Raw genomic sequence first — 18,143 nt, 5'->3', positions numbered from 1 at the left:
AGCTTAATATATGAGCAATCAAAATACCAAAATACTTTTCTTGAAAACATTATTTGTTATGGCCTGGCAGGTGGCTCATTGTTTCGGGGTTTATTAGCCAAAAAAGGGAAAAAATAATATTATAATGATATTAATATTATAATATTATTTTTATATGAATACAGAAAACACTAAAAATTTATTCATACTTTTAAAATAAATACTTAAATTAGTTATTATTATGAAAATATGAGCTTTGCCATATTGCAAAACAGTTTTTTGCTGCAGTGCAGCAAAAAAGGCAACGTTGCACAGTAGGAAAAAATTGTTTCTTCTTTTTTTAATAAAGTGTAGCACACTTTATAGTTTTGTCTTTTGCTTCCAAACTTTGGTAGATGCTTGGAATGGTATTTTCCATAGGTTAAATATGGCTTATGTTGTGGGGATTGGCAAACTCTTTAAGCCAAATCAAATCTCGAATGAGTTCCTCTAGGAAGTCTAAACGGCTATAATAAGAATATTCTTTTTTTCCTTTGATTATTTATGTGTTTGAATTACAACTGCAATGTCTATGAGATGATAAAAGAGTGTTTTCCATCACTGAACACACTTTTTTAATAAACTATACTTGGCCAAAAATTGATCCGATCAGTCAACACCATTCATAAAACAATTGTAGCGGTGAACTACAAATGGTTTTTTGGTTCTACTTGTAATCAACTTTTTTTTACGCTTTACTTTGGCATAATCATTAGCACAATCAATAGAGGATAGCATAGTTACAACCCTGTTGTCTATCTTAGGGTGGAGCTTATTTTGAAATATGACCTTCTTACCCTTTTGAAATATGACCTTCTTACCCTTTAATTATGTTCCTATTTATCAAATAATAATTCAGACAAAATATGAGCACAATTGAACAATATTTAGAAGTAGCTCAATGATGGTGAAGTTTCCAGCACTCTGCCATCAGACTCGCGGAGTCTTGGAGACTCAGTTGGGTCCATAATTGTATTCTTTCAGTGTAAAATTTATTTTACAAGCTGTGTGGTTTTAATCCTTTATTAGTTTTTCCATCATAAAAATCTCAATAATAGCTGGAATTGTTCATTCAAACAAAACTAAACTAAACTTGTGACATAATTATCATTAAAATCATAATATTCATCAGTTTAGTGTCTTTTATTTTTCTAATAAAATTAACTAACATGACACTGAAGGTTAGCTTACTTACTCACAAGTTAGAAGCAGTGCAACAGACTCACAGGTCAGAGGCAGTGCAACAGACTACCAAAGCTGACCGCCATTTGCTTTTAAGCATAAGAAACAAAACTTTTGTTTATACTGCTTATTAATGATTGAAATAATTTCTGTAAATTTGATTATTTTTTCATCAACACTTGACTACAACAAACAAGGTATTTAAAATTATTTTTAAATTTATATAAAGTTATTTTGAAATTTATATAATGTAGTAGTATCACAGGTTACAGGTTTATCTTAGGTTGACTAGTTGAGCCTAAATATTTTAAAAATTGTTGCGGCAGTATGGCGAATTCAAAATATTTGCTTGATTAATTGAGGCATTGCTCTAGATTTTTAGTACAATTGTTGCTGAATTAACAGTGCTAAGTAACTGTTTTTAATGTTTCAAGTTTAAAAATAGTAAAATTTGTGATTCCAAAAGCCAAATGATAAAAATGCCTTTTCTAATTTTTTTCCAGATTAATTTCTGATCTAAAATGTCGTCTGTGGCAAAAGCAACAAGATCTCAAAACCAGTTGTATCTTCTTGGGGACACTGTGACCGTATTAACAGGCAGCAAGTTGCTGTCATTGCGTATGGCTCTGGGGTTCTTCCTACATCACCATCTCAAACTGAAGGAAACCATAAGACAATCGTTGGCTGTTACCTTCAATGAAATATCAAAATTTTGGCTGAAAGCTAGAATCCCGATGAGAGAACATCAAAACTGTCAAACCAAGCTAGAGAAGTCATTTGAGGAATAGCGTCTTATCAAGAAGAACAAAGCACGAGCTTCACCAACTCAACTTGCAAGAGAGTCAGCTTTTGTTTCCACACTTGATGATCTTTTTGATGTCGCTCATGCTGATACTCTGAACATGAAATCAGTTTTGCAAGAAGATAAAGATTTCTTATTAGCGCAGCGAGAAAAAGGAAGGAGAGGGTCGATGGCTGGGGTAGATGAAAAGCTTGCTGCCAAGGAGAAAAGAGTGTCAGACACAGAAAAGAAAATGCTTGCCAGGCGACAACAAATGAAACAGTTTGAAGATTCCTCAGTGGAACTGGTTTCATCTGGTTCGGTAAACAGTTCAACAGAAGACACAGAGAAAATGGAAACTGAGAATAATACATGTGAGGAGGCTGTTGGAGGAATAGCATTTAGGACACTGAAGAGAAAAAGAGGGCGAAAAACAGTTGTCACTCCTGAACTCGCGGCAGCACTGGATCGAACAAAAGTTTCAGACCGCAAGGCTGTTTTCGTTATAGCAGAGACTGCCAAAAGCTTGGGACATAACATTGACGAACTTGCTCTAAACAGAGATTTGGTACGACAACACAGAGTTGAACACAGAGTCCAGCGATCAGCAAACATAAAGGCTGAGTTTTAGGGCAACGTTCCCCTTGTTGTTCACTGGGACGGGAAGCCTATCCCTGATCTTATTGGAAAAGAGAAAGTCGATCGCCTGCCAGTGTTGGTTTCAGGAAAAGGAGTTTCTCAGCTACTCACTGTTGCCAAGTTTCCATCCGGAACAGGTGAGGCTGAGGCTGCTGCAGTTTTTGGAGCCATTGAAAACTGGGGCATAGCCGATAGTATCCGAGCTATGTGTTTTGACACGACCAGCTCTAACACTGGTCAAGTAGCTGGTGCCTGTGTCCTCCTTGAGCAGAAACTTAAAAAGGAGTTGTTGTCGCTGGCTTGCAGGAATCACATTATGGAACTGATTATTGGTGCAGTCTTCCAAGTTTGTATGGTAGCCACCTCCTCACCCGTGGTTCAACTCTTCAAGCTCTTCCAGGAATACTGGGCATTCATAGCCACGGCCAAATATGAACCAGGGATTGCAGCAGAAAATGTGGCAAATCTAGTGGAAGACATTAGGCAAAACACCATCGATTTTGCCATCAAGCATCTTGAACAGAACCAGACGAGAGATGATTATAAAGAATTCTTGGAACTCGTGATTGTTTTTCTCGGCGCTGCTCCTACCAGAGGAGTGCGATTCATGTTGCCTGGAGCAATGTATCATGCTCGCTGGAAGAATAAGGTCATATACAGTCTCAAGATCTGGATGTTCAAGGCTCAATTCAAACTGACTCCTGCAGAAGGAAGAGGATTATGCGATGTGTGTGTGCTCCTGCCATATTGTTTTGTACTAAGCGTATGCCTAAATAAGCTCCAGGTTCAAGAGATGGTTTGAAATCCGGTACATCTGACTTGTAATTATCAGGATCATAATATGATAACGTAGTTCCTTTTGAAACTTGGTTTGTTACCTGCATTGGTTATTAGTTGTGCCTTTATTTTCTTTATTTTGTAGTCAGGCATTGTTGATGCTTTTATTGTTGGTTTTTGACTTTTGTTTAGTGCTATAAATCTTTTTTTTTTCAAACTCCTATTCAACAAAATTTGTTTTTTAATGCCATGTACTGAGATCATCTGAACAGAAGACTCAGTACAAAATTTTATTGTCGGAATGGTGTTAGTTTTATTATTATAACTAAAGTCACTTTCTTTTTTAGAGGATAATTCACTTTGTTCGATTTCATCAACATATAACCTAAAACATAAGCAACCATGTGTTGCTTATGTTTTAGGTTATATACTGATAATTATTATCAGTATATAACCTAAAACATAAGCAACACATAGTCTCAGATTATGTGAGTAATCATCATGACGGATATTACTTATATATCATAAATAAACAATATCCATATATTTTATGTGATATATCACATATATTATGTGATAAACAAAATATGAAAACTTTCTGTATTTGTGAATCACAACCACCAATGAGAATCTTGTCCAACTCCTCTTTTACTCCACTACTCATTCCACTAAATAAAGAGTCCAAACCACTCTCATTAATATCACTTAATCCAAAACTTTAAAACTATATCTAGCGGAATATTACATCTTTTATGTGAAGCCATTTTGAAAACTTAAACACTTCAAAGCTTAAATCATGTATTTATATATAGAATTTTTGTATAACTAACTGTTTTTGATTGGTTAATCATTACATAATAGTTTACAAAAAAAAATCACTTAAAAAGCTCTGTATAGTGGCAAGAAGTCATCAAACACCAGTGAATAAAATCCTCAAATACTATGCTGAAAGAGTTAAAAGGAGAACAAGAATACATAAAAGACTTATGCGGAGCGTTAGAAAGGGGTAAACATTTAATTAAGGGGTAAATATTTAATGCATTCAATATCTAGGTTCTTTTCATGAAAAACTGAATTTTTCTATTGAAAATTTAATTATTTATTAATATTTTTTTAAAATTTATATATTTTATATATACTATTTAATAATAATTTGTATCATACATTTAAACATTATCATTGTTCAAATGTTTATTATGATACGCCCTCTCCCAACTATCTAGCTGTATAGCAGAACTCAAGTCAAAAATAGGTACCTATTTTGGTCAAGTTAGTAGGGTGCCTGGGCAAGCTTTATTTTTCATGAAATTTGTCAGGTAGCATGAAAAAAGGTTTTTTCAGAAGTCTGAATATATTAGAAAAAGTCTCAGCATTCTTTCAATGCATACCTGATGCAAAAACAACAAGGAAGTTTTAAACAACAACAAATTCTTAAAAAAAAAAATTTTACAAAAAAGATTTTTTTGCAGAATTAAAGTTATTCTAGTACTCAAAAAAAATCTATGTTGATACAAATTTCTAAAAAAATACAGCAAAACAGCTTCATACCATGCCACTCTTAAATTGAAAACTGAAAAAAGCGGGGCACAAAATTTGGGCAAAGAAAACGGTTCCATTAAGGTCGGATTTACGAGTACCTACTACTACAATTACAGCTACAACAACTATACTAAAACTACTACTACTACTACTACTACTACTACTACTACTACTACTACTACTACTACTACTACTACTACTACTACTACTACTACTACTGCTACTACTACTACTACTACTACTACTATAAACGTGATAGCAGCATATTTTTTACCCTCATGTTACCTTTATCAAAATTACAAAACAATCAAGTCAAAGTGACCTATTACAGGCAATATTGGTGTTTTAAATTTATCATATTCTAAAGGTAGTTTAGTTATTTTAATTCATTGCAACTGTTTTATCATGGTTAAAACTAAGTTATTTATCTCGCATTTTTTGAAACCATTGTAGACAAGTAGCACTAGGGATCATTTACTGTTCCCCGACTCCCATTGTACCCAATTAAAAAGCATCATTTTGAACATAAAACACTTCTAATTCCCTCCTAATTTACCACAAATATAAAAATTTTCACCACTAACTTTCACTACTAGTCCCGTATAAGAAATATTATTTAGTTTCAGAAATGTTCAGGGAAAATATATGAATTTGACTACAGAAATATGTCAATTTTTTTCGTTGATTCAATATGACTACACAAAAAATTATTTTTGTAATACGTGAGTAATAAGAAAAATGTTTGTTATATTATTGTTCCTTTACATTTAAAAGTTTATTTTTAATATTAGTTTAACAATAAAATAGTAATCGCATCCCGAAAATGACGCTTTAATGCAAAAATTTAGGTAGCATTAGGGATCATAGTTAGGGTAAAATTTAAAAGTATAATTTATTTGGATTATATTAAGTACTTTTCAAAATTTATTACTTTTTACTAAAAAAAAGTATTTTGCCTATTAATAAATATAACAAAAATTGCTCTTATGATAATAATAAAACTTCAATACTACAGACTATTTAAAAAACGGTTCAAAAAACACTACATGTCAACCATTAGATATCCAACCCTTTATAAAACTACCCTGGATACCAATTGTTGGTCCAAAACTTCGTAAAGAATTTCGAAAACAAAACATAAAGGTTATTTTCACATCAACTCCCAATTTAAAAAATATTTTTTGCAACAGTAAAACTAAACTACCACTAAACACAGACCTTGGTGTATACCAGCTAAAATGTTCATGTGGTCCAATATACATTGGTGAAACTAAAAAAAGGTGATATCGAGATGTATTGAACACCAGAAAAACAGCTTAAAAGAAAAATGGTCCAGGTCGGGTGCAACTGAACATTCCAAAACATACCATGGTAAGTTTGATTGGTTGCACCCCAAAGCATTATCTGTAGCCCCAAAATATTGAACTCGGAAAATCAGAGAGTCACTCGAAATAAGCAAAGCTAGGGTTTGACTTGAGTTGAGAAATGGTGATGTGGTTCTCAATCGGGATGATGATGATAACGTGACAACTAAAACCTGCGGGCCATTTTTTAATAAAATCTGCTGACATCAGTTATTTGAAAATTTTTTTGTATTATATTTTGGCTTTTGAGTGTTATCTTTTTAACGGTTTGTTTTTACTAAAACGATTTCTTTGTAACTATTTTATTTATTATACCTGATGACGCTGATCACGATAGATCAGCGAAATATCGAAATAATTATATATTATTAAAAAAAATATATATATTTGAAAAAAAAAAAGTTTATAAGCAGCCGCATTTATTGAATTCAACCCATATTTTAACGTATAACAAGAAAATGACTTTCAAAGATTATATATATATATATATATATATATATATATATATATATATATATATATATATATATATATATATATATATATATATATATATATATTTATATATATATATATATATATATATTTATATATATATATATATATATATATATATATATATATATATATATATATATATGTATATATATATGTATATATATAAGCATATATATTTGTACATATATATATATATATATATATATATATATATAAATATATATATATATAAGTATATATATATATATATATATATATATATATATTTTTTTTAGATTATTCACCTCCCCAAGGCCCGAGGGGGGCCACTACAGTCGAGGAGGCTACTTTTTTTTTTTATTTTTTTTTAGTTGTTATTCGTGGTACAACCCTCTCTCAACTCTTTAACTCCGAAACACGAACCTTTCTGAGCAAGGCCGCTGCGTGGAGAAACTAAGTTGAGCGTGGTACTTCCAGGGACGTGGTGGGAGTCGAACTCCGAACCTCTCGCTTATGAAGCGAGCGCTCTTACCACTACACCACTACCGCTACTACTATATATATATATATATACTATATATATATATATACTATATATATATATACACTATATATATATATATACTATATATATATATATATACTATATATATACTATATATATATATATACTACTATATATATATACTATATATATATAACACCACTACTATATATATATATATATATATATATATATATATATAAGTATATATATATATATATATGTATATATATGTGTATATTTATATATATATATATATATATATATATATATGTATATATATAAGCATATATATTTGTATATATATACATATATGTATATATATGTATATATATGTATATATATATATATATATATATCTATATATATATATATTTTTGGTCCCTTGAAGGTTTGAGTAACTGAGAGTTTACTGGGATATGTTATGATATTTGTTTATTTTGTGATGTTAATGTTGTGTTATTTTGTGTTGATAGATTTGACATGGTTTTGGCTTTGTGTTGATAGATTTGACTTGGTTTACTTTCATGTCAGTGTCTATTGTTAAAAATGGTTATTGGGTAGCTTCAATGCTGAAACTGACTACATAAAATCATTCACTAAAACCCAAGCATTCAGTTTCCAAATAAAAACATAAAAGCTTATCTTGTTGTGACTATTTATTTTTAGCCTAGCTTTTTCAAAAATATATAAGAGTTTACAAATAAATAAATAGAGTATTACACATGTGTAATAAGTGTTTCCAATAAAAATTTGTTCCATTTTTAGGTCGAATTCCTACTCTTATGACAGATTTTTGAAAGTGCCTACATTGCAAAATTTAAGAAATGTTTCGAATGTTGATGCCTTCAAACCATTTACTAAAAGCTAAATAATAATGAAACAATGCTTAAATTTAAACTGCTTTTATAAATTTTTTTTATACTTTTTATGTTAAATATAATTTTTTTTTGTAAGTTTTTTTTTAAAGTTTGTGTTTTCATTTTATCTCAAGAAAAATATGCTTTTTGTTTCTCAAATAAATTTTGATATTTTTTTTCTCGGAGTTATTATTTTGTTTGGATATATTAGCCATTTTTGCTTTGTTTTTTTATATTTTTGTTATATTTATATGTATGAATAGAAACCATTTATACTTTTATCAACATTTGTGATTACAATCTGTTTTTATTTGCATTAAGTATTGATTTTTGGCACAAACAACAGGTATAATAATAATTTAATTGCCTAACTTGCCAAAAAGCAGCTTAATTAAATGAACTTATATAGTGACTTTTTTACATAAAAGACTTTTTAACATAAAATCTTCTATAAAAAATGTCAAAGAGATAGAGCTAATTGATTTGAAACATAACCTCCCCCCCCCACCTTTCCCTGGTCCCTTCTGCCTGTTTTCTTTGTCCATTATTGCTTTTTAAACAAATCCTAATAAGAGAGTTAAAATTTTATTATATCCTAAGTTTTGAAAAACACCTGAAGAAATATTACCTGTACTAATAATTAAAAAAACCCTAACCTACCCCCTCCCTCCTAAACTTACCCTATCCTACATAGTATAAACCTACCCTCTTCTCCTAAAACAAGTATATAACTTAAAGTTATTCTAATGTTCTTATACTAAATATTATATTATAAAAATACTATAGTAAAGTTTTATACTTTAATCATATTTAAATAATGTAAATTAAAAAAAGCAATTAGAGATAAATTACCAAATCTTCTTGTTTCTTTATACCACCAGTCACATTAACAATCTTTAAAGAAAAATTGAGAAAATAAAAAAACAAAAAGTATTTTTTAAAACTAAAAATAGTTATTTTCCATTAATTTTTTAGTTCCAAACCTACAAAAAATTTTTTTTAAATTTTTTGTACTTTATTTGTGTTATTTAGAATGGTTTCCCATAATGCATATATTATTTAATCTTAAGACTTAATTGTATCTAGAATGTACTTTGGAGATACTGCATCATATCTGCTGCAAAAGATAAGAAATATTTATGTTTTGTCATATTTCCATCTTTTGTAAAAAATTTTAGTATTTATATTGTTATAAACATTACCAATTCATTTTGTTCATTGAACTTGTCAGTAAAGGTGTGTATCTAGAAAAACAAAAATTCAAGATTCAATTATAAATTTTGCTCTATAAATGAAAACTTTACAAACAATAACAAACAAAGTAAATAAAAAAAGAAAGTCTCTCTCTCTGTCTCTCTTTCTGTCTCTCTCTCTCTTAGAGAAATAATTATGCTTAATATTAAATTAGTATTGAGTACAAGAGTAGATATTTTCAAAGTATTTTGAAACGCTGCAGTTTCAAAATACGTTCAACAGTTATACCCAAAATAATTTTCTTCTAGTTTATTTTATTTTCTACATTCAATTCTACATTCCCTTGCAATAATATCGTAATTGGTGGAGATGGTTTTTAACAGTGAAAGAAAAAAAAAAAAGAAAAATGAAGATAAGAAAAATCTAAAATTATTATTTAAAAAAAAGAGAGCAAAAAAAACATCAACAAACAATATAAAAACAAGATCAAATAATATAAATAGATAAAATGACTGAGGAGAAAAAAAAAACAGGAAAAAAAAAAAACTCCCATAAACTATATACAAAGTTAAAAGTTTAAAAATGTTGCAAAATGGAAAATAATAATAAAAAAGGGCAGATTGATTTTGGCCGTCTGACATATTCACATCTTGAAGAATACAATTTTCAATGGCCACTTCGACTACAGAAAACTTGGGATCTCCTCTAGAATATTTCCCTTCGAAAAAAGATATGAGACAAGATATGCAAGGCGGAAATTTCATTAATTGTTGAACTTCTTAAGTTGATTTAATTTCTTCCAATGCATCAAACATTAATGTCAGATTTTTTAAAAATGAGTTTCTGTGCAAGATTTTTAAATTTGGCTCTCTCATTTGAGTCCCGTGTTAAATTATATAGAGTATCAATAAAGCAGTTAAAAATGTTAACTACAACACATGCTTTACCTGAAAGAAATTTGACAACTTTTGCTGTTTATGTTGTGAAGCCATTTACATGAACGGAAATGGTGCTGTATTTTTTATTTAACAATTAATTATTTAAATATACTAAAAAAAGTTATTTTAGGGGTATTTTAATAAAAAAAAAAAAAATAATAAAAAAATAGTATTCTTAATAATAATAACAATTAAATATTTTTTGGGGAATCAGGTATTTGATACATTTCTGTCAGGTGATTTTTTAGTTTTAAGGATCTTTTAATTTTTTAGTAAGCAATCGGTACTTTTTAAGGATTTGCCCCTTTTATTTAATTCATAGATTTGCCCCTACCTGAAAAGTATTCTTTTATAATTAAATCATATTTTATTTTGTTACATTTAATTACATATTCTTTTGGATCATCAATAAATCATCCAAAGACACACGACAATTTTTTCCTTGCAGAGTGTTATATTATACCAAAAATAGCTGTTGAACGTCAATGAAATTCACTACGTAAAAATGATCTTCTACTTTTATTAGAAACCCTTCATAAGAGGAATTAAAAATTGCTTTGAGAAATATTAAAAGATTTGATTTAGAAGAGTTTGTAACAAATTTAGAAAATGCTAACAAATTTAGAAAATGTCTATTTTTTAGTGATTTTAACCGATTTTGAAAATATTTATAAACAGTCTATTTTACATTTACTTTTTGACTATATTTTATATTTAATAGAAGTAATCGGCTTGAGAAATAGTTTTTATTAGATAAGTTGTTTATATCAACATATATCTTATTATAAAGGTTATAATGATTATTAAAGAATATCAGAGTAATTGAAAATGCGCTCAACTTTTTAAATCTATTAAGTTGGAACAAAGATTTTAAATCTTATTAACATAAAAAAAAAATCTAAATTCAAACAATTCAAATCTCGTATCTTAGATTAGATTGTATTTATTAGAAAAAAAATACATGTTTAAAATGAAACAAAGGTCAATATAGTTGAACACTAACAGCATAATTAAAAAATAAATTACGCCACAGCGTACAACATCAAATAAATAACTTATATAAAAATAAACAATTAGATATGCAGTCAACGTCGATATAACTTTTCAAAACTGAGTGAGTTAATTTTACTATAAAAGATGTTGATCCTATCAACATTAACAACATTGAAAGGCAACTGATTACAAATGTTAACAATTCGAAAAAAGAAACTATATTTAATAATATCTTATAAAGAATTTTTAATTTTTTATAAGTGAAACTATATTTACGAATACCTAGCTGACATGTTGTATGCACATTTTATATTTATATCCTCGCCAGTGTTTCTTACCCAAGTAATACCTTACTCGTTACCCAGGTAATTTTTCAAATTTATTAAGGTAATTTCAGGTAAATTTAAAATTTATAAGTTTTTCAAAAGTTTTTTTTGTAAATGAACATTTTTATGAAGGTATTTACATGTATAAAAACCCACATTTATCGAATTTGTTGAGGTTTCCAGATTTCCATAGGTTCTGTGAGGTTTCCGTAGCTCTTAGATAAATACTAATTCAATACATACAAATTAAAACTGAGATTTCCAACGTGTAAATGATTTATAATGAATTTAAAGTTTAATTTTAATTTATTTGTTATTAACAATAATTTTCAAATTTATAAACGTTTTTTTTTTAATAAGAATGTTGTTAATAAGAAACTAGTACTAAGTAATTAGAATATATATATATATATATGTATATATATATATATATATATATATATATATATATATATATATATATATATATATATATATATATATATATATACATACATGTACATACACATTTTTTTAAAATAAGAAACTTGTAGAAAGTAGCCCTAAAATCTTAAGAAACTATAGCACCAAGTTACTTCTCGATAAGAAACTTATTTTATTCAGTTTAAGTTATAAGTTTTCACCTACATATCATATTAACTAAAATGAAGTTAGAATTAAGAATTATCTACAATAAAGAATAACAATTGAAATGAGTATTTAATTTGAATGTTCAATCAAATGGAATTCTAGTCGAAATTTTTTTAAGAAAAATGTTTTTGTTTAAAATTGATTGAATTGAAACATCACTAATAACTCATAATAAATACCTTAATAATAATAATAATAATAATAACTATAATAACGATAAAAGAAGGCAATTGATTGCGTATGAATACATAAAATAATCACTTTACGGAAATACAAATTTAAATTATTTATTTTGCAATAATTTATATCGCAAACTCCTAATAAGCTTTAAAGAATTTTTAGTGTCAGATCAGAAAAATAGTGAGCTTAAAATACGACTTTCTAGTAACATTTAATTGTTTAGGTTGGGGCAGTAATGCGAGAGGAAACAGTCAAGGTTTCACCATGAAAAGTGTTTCACTGGAAGATGTTGCAACAGGTTCTTCTGTTTTTAAATCCCAATTAAAATACAAGCTCATTAAAATAAAAAATACTCAACTTAATGACTCCTTAAATATAGAAACAAAAGAAATTCTAAATTAAATTTGAATAGTTTTAAAGAAATAATTGAATACATATGCCCTCAAGCTCCAAGATGTATATAGAGCTACAAGAAGCTTTTGAAAAACACTAAAAGAAAGATTTATTTACTGAAAAAAGATTTTCATATGATGATGATTATGATCTTGATTATTAACTTTTTCATCGAAAATAAGTAAAAAAAGCTTGACAACTACTTAGATATGATAAGAGCTATGACATCTATTCACTTACAAATTAGAGTCAATTTTCTCTAAAAAAATACGCGATCATAGAGTGGTTGCAAAATCTGAATATTTATTAGCAGAGGATTCTTATGTTGTTGTAAGGTTTGAAGGAAAAAAGACAGCATATTATTTTGTAGGCCAAGTTGTAAATATGAAAAAAATATAACAATTGAAATATTAAATACTATAGACAAGATTTTGATGCTTCAAACCCAAAAATCATATCCTTCAAAGAACCACAAATTTCGAATGACTTTGTTACAGAAAACAATTTAATCATTAAATATCTTTTATTTCCTCTATATGAAAAAAAACAATCTATATTTTTTGGAAGAAACTAATGGTGGCTTATATATGCGTTAATATTATATTAGTGTTTTTCATATATTTATATATATTTTTTTATATATTGTTATCAAAGTTCAAATAAAATATATATTTGGCGAAAATTTTATATATATATATATATATATATATATATATATATATATATATATATATATATATATATATATATATATATGTGTGTGTATACATACATATATATATATATTCATTAATTTTTTCAAAAAAAGAATCAGGTGCTTGTTTACCTCGTGTTTTTATCGTGGGTTAAATGCCCACCAGTTTATTTTGTTACTTAAATTTTTCGCTCTTAATATTTTGATAAATCCAACATTCCTCATAGAAGATTTTGTGTATTACTAAAATTTTACTTTTTAAAAATTTCTACAAGTATTTTTATTTTGAAAAAAGCTACAAACAAGGTGCTCAATTGCCCAACGCTACACTATGTAAACAGATGTTTCTAAAGCTATGTAATGTTTTTATTTATTATCACTAAAGGAAAGAAACTGGTGTTTATTTTTGTTTATCTTTTGCGTATATATATTAAATATAATACAAATAAATATATACTGTTAAATTGATTGTAGGTTCTTGTACCTCAACTAAGATAAGTTGAGCGCTACGGCTTTTTATTTAATTCATTTCATTAATGATTGTGTGAAGCGAATATTAAAAACGGATATTTAAAGGAAATTGGCTGTATAGCAACCGTTACAGAGATTATTTTTTAGTTTTCAAAAGTGCCGCAACAGTGTCAAACATCATTACTGTCTGCTGGAACTTTCGCTTGCATGTCATACAAACTTATGTCCATTATTAAAAGGTAGATAAAAATATTCTTTTGAATTCAGTTATAAAATCTTATAATAATGCACATTCAACTAAGAAAAGATTGCTAAAAAGAAGTCCATAAAATATGGAATAAAATAAAATAAATGCAATACTTAGAGGTCTAACAAACGATTCTGATCCAAAAGTATACCTCAATATTATTGAAACAAAAAGGCTTCTTTGTATTATTTTGGGCCCAGAAGTCAATGGTCCGTTTTGTATCGCAAGTCTAAGCAATATGGAAAAAGTTTGCTCTCTTTTGTACTTCAAAAACATGTGCTTTTTAAGTCAAGATTATAACGTTTGAAACCCTATCGGAATGACCACTACTAAAAAAACAAGCTCTTATTATGATGCATATAAAATATTGGATTTTTTTTCCTGATTACAATAGGTCATCGCTGCAAAAAACAAGTTTATCCTGTCCGTCTACATAAAATTCAAAATTAAACCAGACGGATTAGGATCCTCATCATATCTTTTCAAAGGACCAGGACTGTTTTGCCTCTCATTAGCGCACCAATCAATATTTTACGCAAGCTGTGAAATATGAGGATTCCAGATGTTGATTTTTGACAAGGCTTTTTTTCAGCTCTTTTTCTATGATATTCCCGGTCGATTTCTGCCAACCACCAATTCTAATATGCCTATCAGAAGATGGCTTGAAGGTTGTTGCCGTTTTAGACATTTCCAGCAATAATCGTTTCCCTTCTGCATTTTTATTATCGCATCCAATATTCAGAGCACCATTCCTTGATCGTTGAAATCATTTAAACATCCTCTTCATGATCTTTCCCTCTTCATGATCTATCCCTCTGTTCAATCAAGTTTTTTTCAAAAAATTTGAAAGCATTTTGAATTGTAATTTGCCTTAGTCAGCTCTACTTATTCAAATATTTTTAACCAAATGATCCTTCACAACTTGTTCGCATTAACGCCATGCACTAAAAAGAGTTGATGGTTGTAAAGATATCTCTAATGGTGCAACCATTTCAGATGATTCGGACTGCACAATTATATCAATTGCACAATAATATAAATATTCCAATTATATCAATTGACGGTTATTTAAAAAATCCTTGCATGGGCGAAAAGTGAGACAAGTTAATGAGAAAGTCTTTGATTAAATTTAATATATAGACTAAAATAATATAATTTTTTTAAAAGAAATTATGAAAAAAGGAGAGGAATACCGATCTTTTTAAAGGGGTAAAGGATAAAAAGAGTATAGGAAAAAAAGTATATATATGCGCTTATATATATTTTAATATATATCTTTATATAAAAATATATATAAAAGCATATATATATACATATATATATATATATATATATATATATATATATATATATATATATATATACATAATATATAATATATATATATATATATATACATATATATATATATATATATATATATATATATACACATATATATATAAATGTATATATATATATATATATATATATATATATATATATATATAAATATATATATATATATATATATATATATATATATATATACATAATATATATATATATATATATATATATATATATACATATATATATATATATATATATATATATATATATATATATATATATATATATATATATATATATATTCCATGCGTTACTTTTAAAATATTGCAAGACATAATAAAAAATAAGTTTGAAAAATATCTTCATGAAAATAATATTATAGCTAATCAACAGCATTGAGTCATGCACTGCAAACTTAAATAAAACTCTGAATTATATTACAGGAAGTGTTGATCAAGGAATTCCTGTGGATGTAGTTTTACTTGACTATAAAAAAGCATTTGATACTGTACCACATTAAAGTTTTATCTTAAAACTTGAAACATATGATGTTTGTGGATAAGCAGTTCATTGGTTTTAAGCTTTCTTATCTAATAGAAAGCAGAGAGTTATTATGGGAGATTATGTTTCAACTTGGGAAGATGTGTATGATGGAGTTCTTCAAGGATCCGTATTAGATCCACTATTATTTATACTTTGCATAAATGATCTTCTTGAGTCTCTAAAAAATATTTCAAAACTATATACTGATGACACAAAAATCATGTCAATTAGTTCTTCTGATGATTTACATAATAATCTACAACGGAATTTGAACTCTGCATATGCTTGGACACAATATTGGTTGCTTAACTTTAATATTGACAAACTTTTAGTTATGCACTATGGCTATAAAAATAAGAGATATCCAATTTATATAAATGGTTGAACATATCAGATATCCAATTTATATAAATGGTTGAACATATCAGATAACTCAACATATCAGATTTAGAAATAGACCTAGGAGTCATTTTTTTCAGATAACTTAAAGTGGAAAAATCAAGTCTTATTGAGTGCAAGCTAAGTAAACTGCATGTTGGGCATAATAAAGAAATCTTTTGTTCAATTTGATGCAGAACTGCTAAAATAACTATATCTTTCTTTTGTTCGACCACTTCTAGTTTGTTGTACCAGTATAGGCTCCTTATCAAAAGCGAGATATTGCCATTTTTGAATGAATACAGCTTCGTGCTACTAAACTAATATATTCAATTAATAAACTATGCTATGAAGATTGACTAGCTTGTCTTAGAATGCCCTCACTAGTTAAAAGAAGAAGTGACATAATTAACTGTATAAAACTTTTAAAGGTTAAAAACGTTGAATTTAAAGGAAAATAAGTCCTTCAAATCTAATTGTACTCGTAGCCATAACTTAAAGTATTCTAAAGACTTTTCTGTACATAATTATAGAGAAAATATTTTACTAAATCCAGCTGTAGGTTATTGGAATGCCCAACCAGAAAATGTTGTTAAAGCTAATTCAGAAAATTCATTTAAATCAAGATTTGATCAATGGGAGTCAAACAATCACAAGACTCAGCTGTCATAGTGTGCTTTAAAAATACATTCACAAGTAGCAATGTCAGTCACAGCATAAGCTAATATAAATACTAATACCACACACACACACACACACATATATATATATATATATATATATATATATATATATATATATATATATATATATATATATATATATACATACATATATATACATATATGCATATATCTTCTGTATATTAGGGTACATATTACTTTCAAATTTTTTGATTTTGAATTTGGAGGATAATTTTAATGGTGCCACAATGTGAATATTAACTTTAGGAGAAATATTTGAAAAAAGTTTTTATCCTATGCAGGACTGTCATTTTCAGAAAGGTAAAATGATCATTTATGCATAAATGCAAGGGGGGTTACAATTTATAAATTTTTGAAATTTGAAACTTAAAAAATTTTTTTCTGTCTTTCCATATGCTATAAAATAAAAACAATTTTTTTTTTAAAAATAAATATATTAATGAGTAAAGTGCATTAAAAGAACGAAATTTAAATATAATAACACATACAAATTTAAAACAATCAAACTTTCATTGTTTGAATGACGTCATTTAAAGTTCAGACAATATAACTATAATGATTATTTATAATTAGATGGTTTAAAGGGCAACCAATGAATTGTTAGAAGTTGGTGGGGGATTGCACAAACACCATAACTGGATGAGGAAAAGATGGCGGTTTTCTATTAAACCTGGAATAATTAACCAGGAGGCAATTATTCTGATCTATTTGTCTTCTGCATTGTAATAAATTACCAGTGAGGCATATAACTGTTAAAGTGCATGCTCCAACAAATTCAAAGGATTGATTTACTAGCCCTATTGCAAAGGCTCTATTTAAAGTTAATGGCATAAAAAGAATTGAAACATTTGAACCTAAATAACAGCTGGAACTTTTGAATGAACATCCTGAATAAATTCTTAATACAATGTTGACATGCAATTCTTTGTTATAAGTTGG

The 18,143-nt window shown here is 27.6% G+C and overlaps 1 protein-coding gene across 2 annotated transcripts in view; it reads right to left on the bottom strand.

The window, feature by feature from the left end:
• LOC136081992 (interaptin-like) overlaps positions 1–18,143 on the bottom strand; it is a 79,941-nt gene that overhangs the window by 19,312 nt on the left and 42,486 nt on the right. For both annotated transcript variants that reach the window (XM_065800519.1, XM_065800520.1), the window contains exons 7-8: positions 9,384–9,425; positions 9,034–9,075 (exon numbers count right to left, since the gene is read on the bottom strand). In XM_065800519.1, coding sequence (XP_065656591.1) covers positions 9,034–9,075; positions 9,384–9,425 — 84 coding nt within the window. The remainder of the gene's footprint in view (positions 1–9,033; positions 9,076–9,383; positions 9,426–18,143) is intronic.

This window comes from Hydra vulgaris, chromosome 06 (assembly GCF_038396675.1).
Source record: "Hydra vulgaris chromosome 06, alternate assembly HydraT2T_AEP".
Lineage (NCBI taxonomy): Eukaryota > Metazoa > Cnidaria > Hydrozoa > Anthoathecata > Hydridae > Hydra > Hydra vulgaris.
Note: the sequence above shows the minus strand (reverse complement) of the source record. Positions and strands in the feature narration are given on the sequence as shown.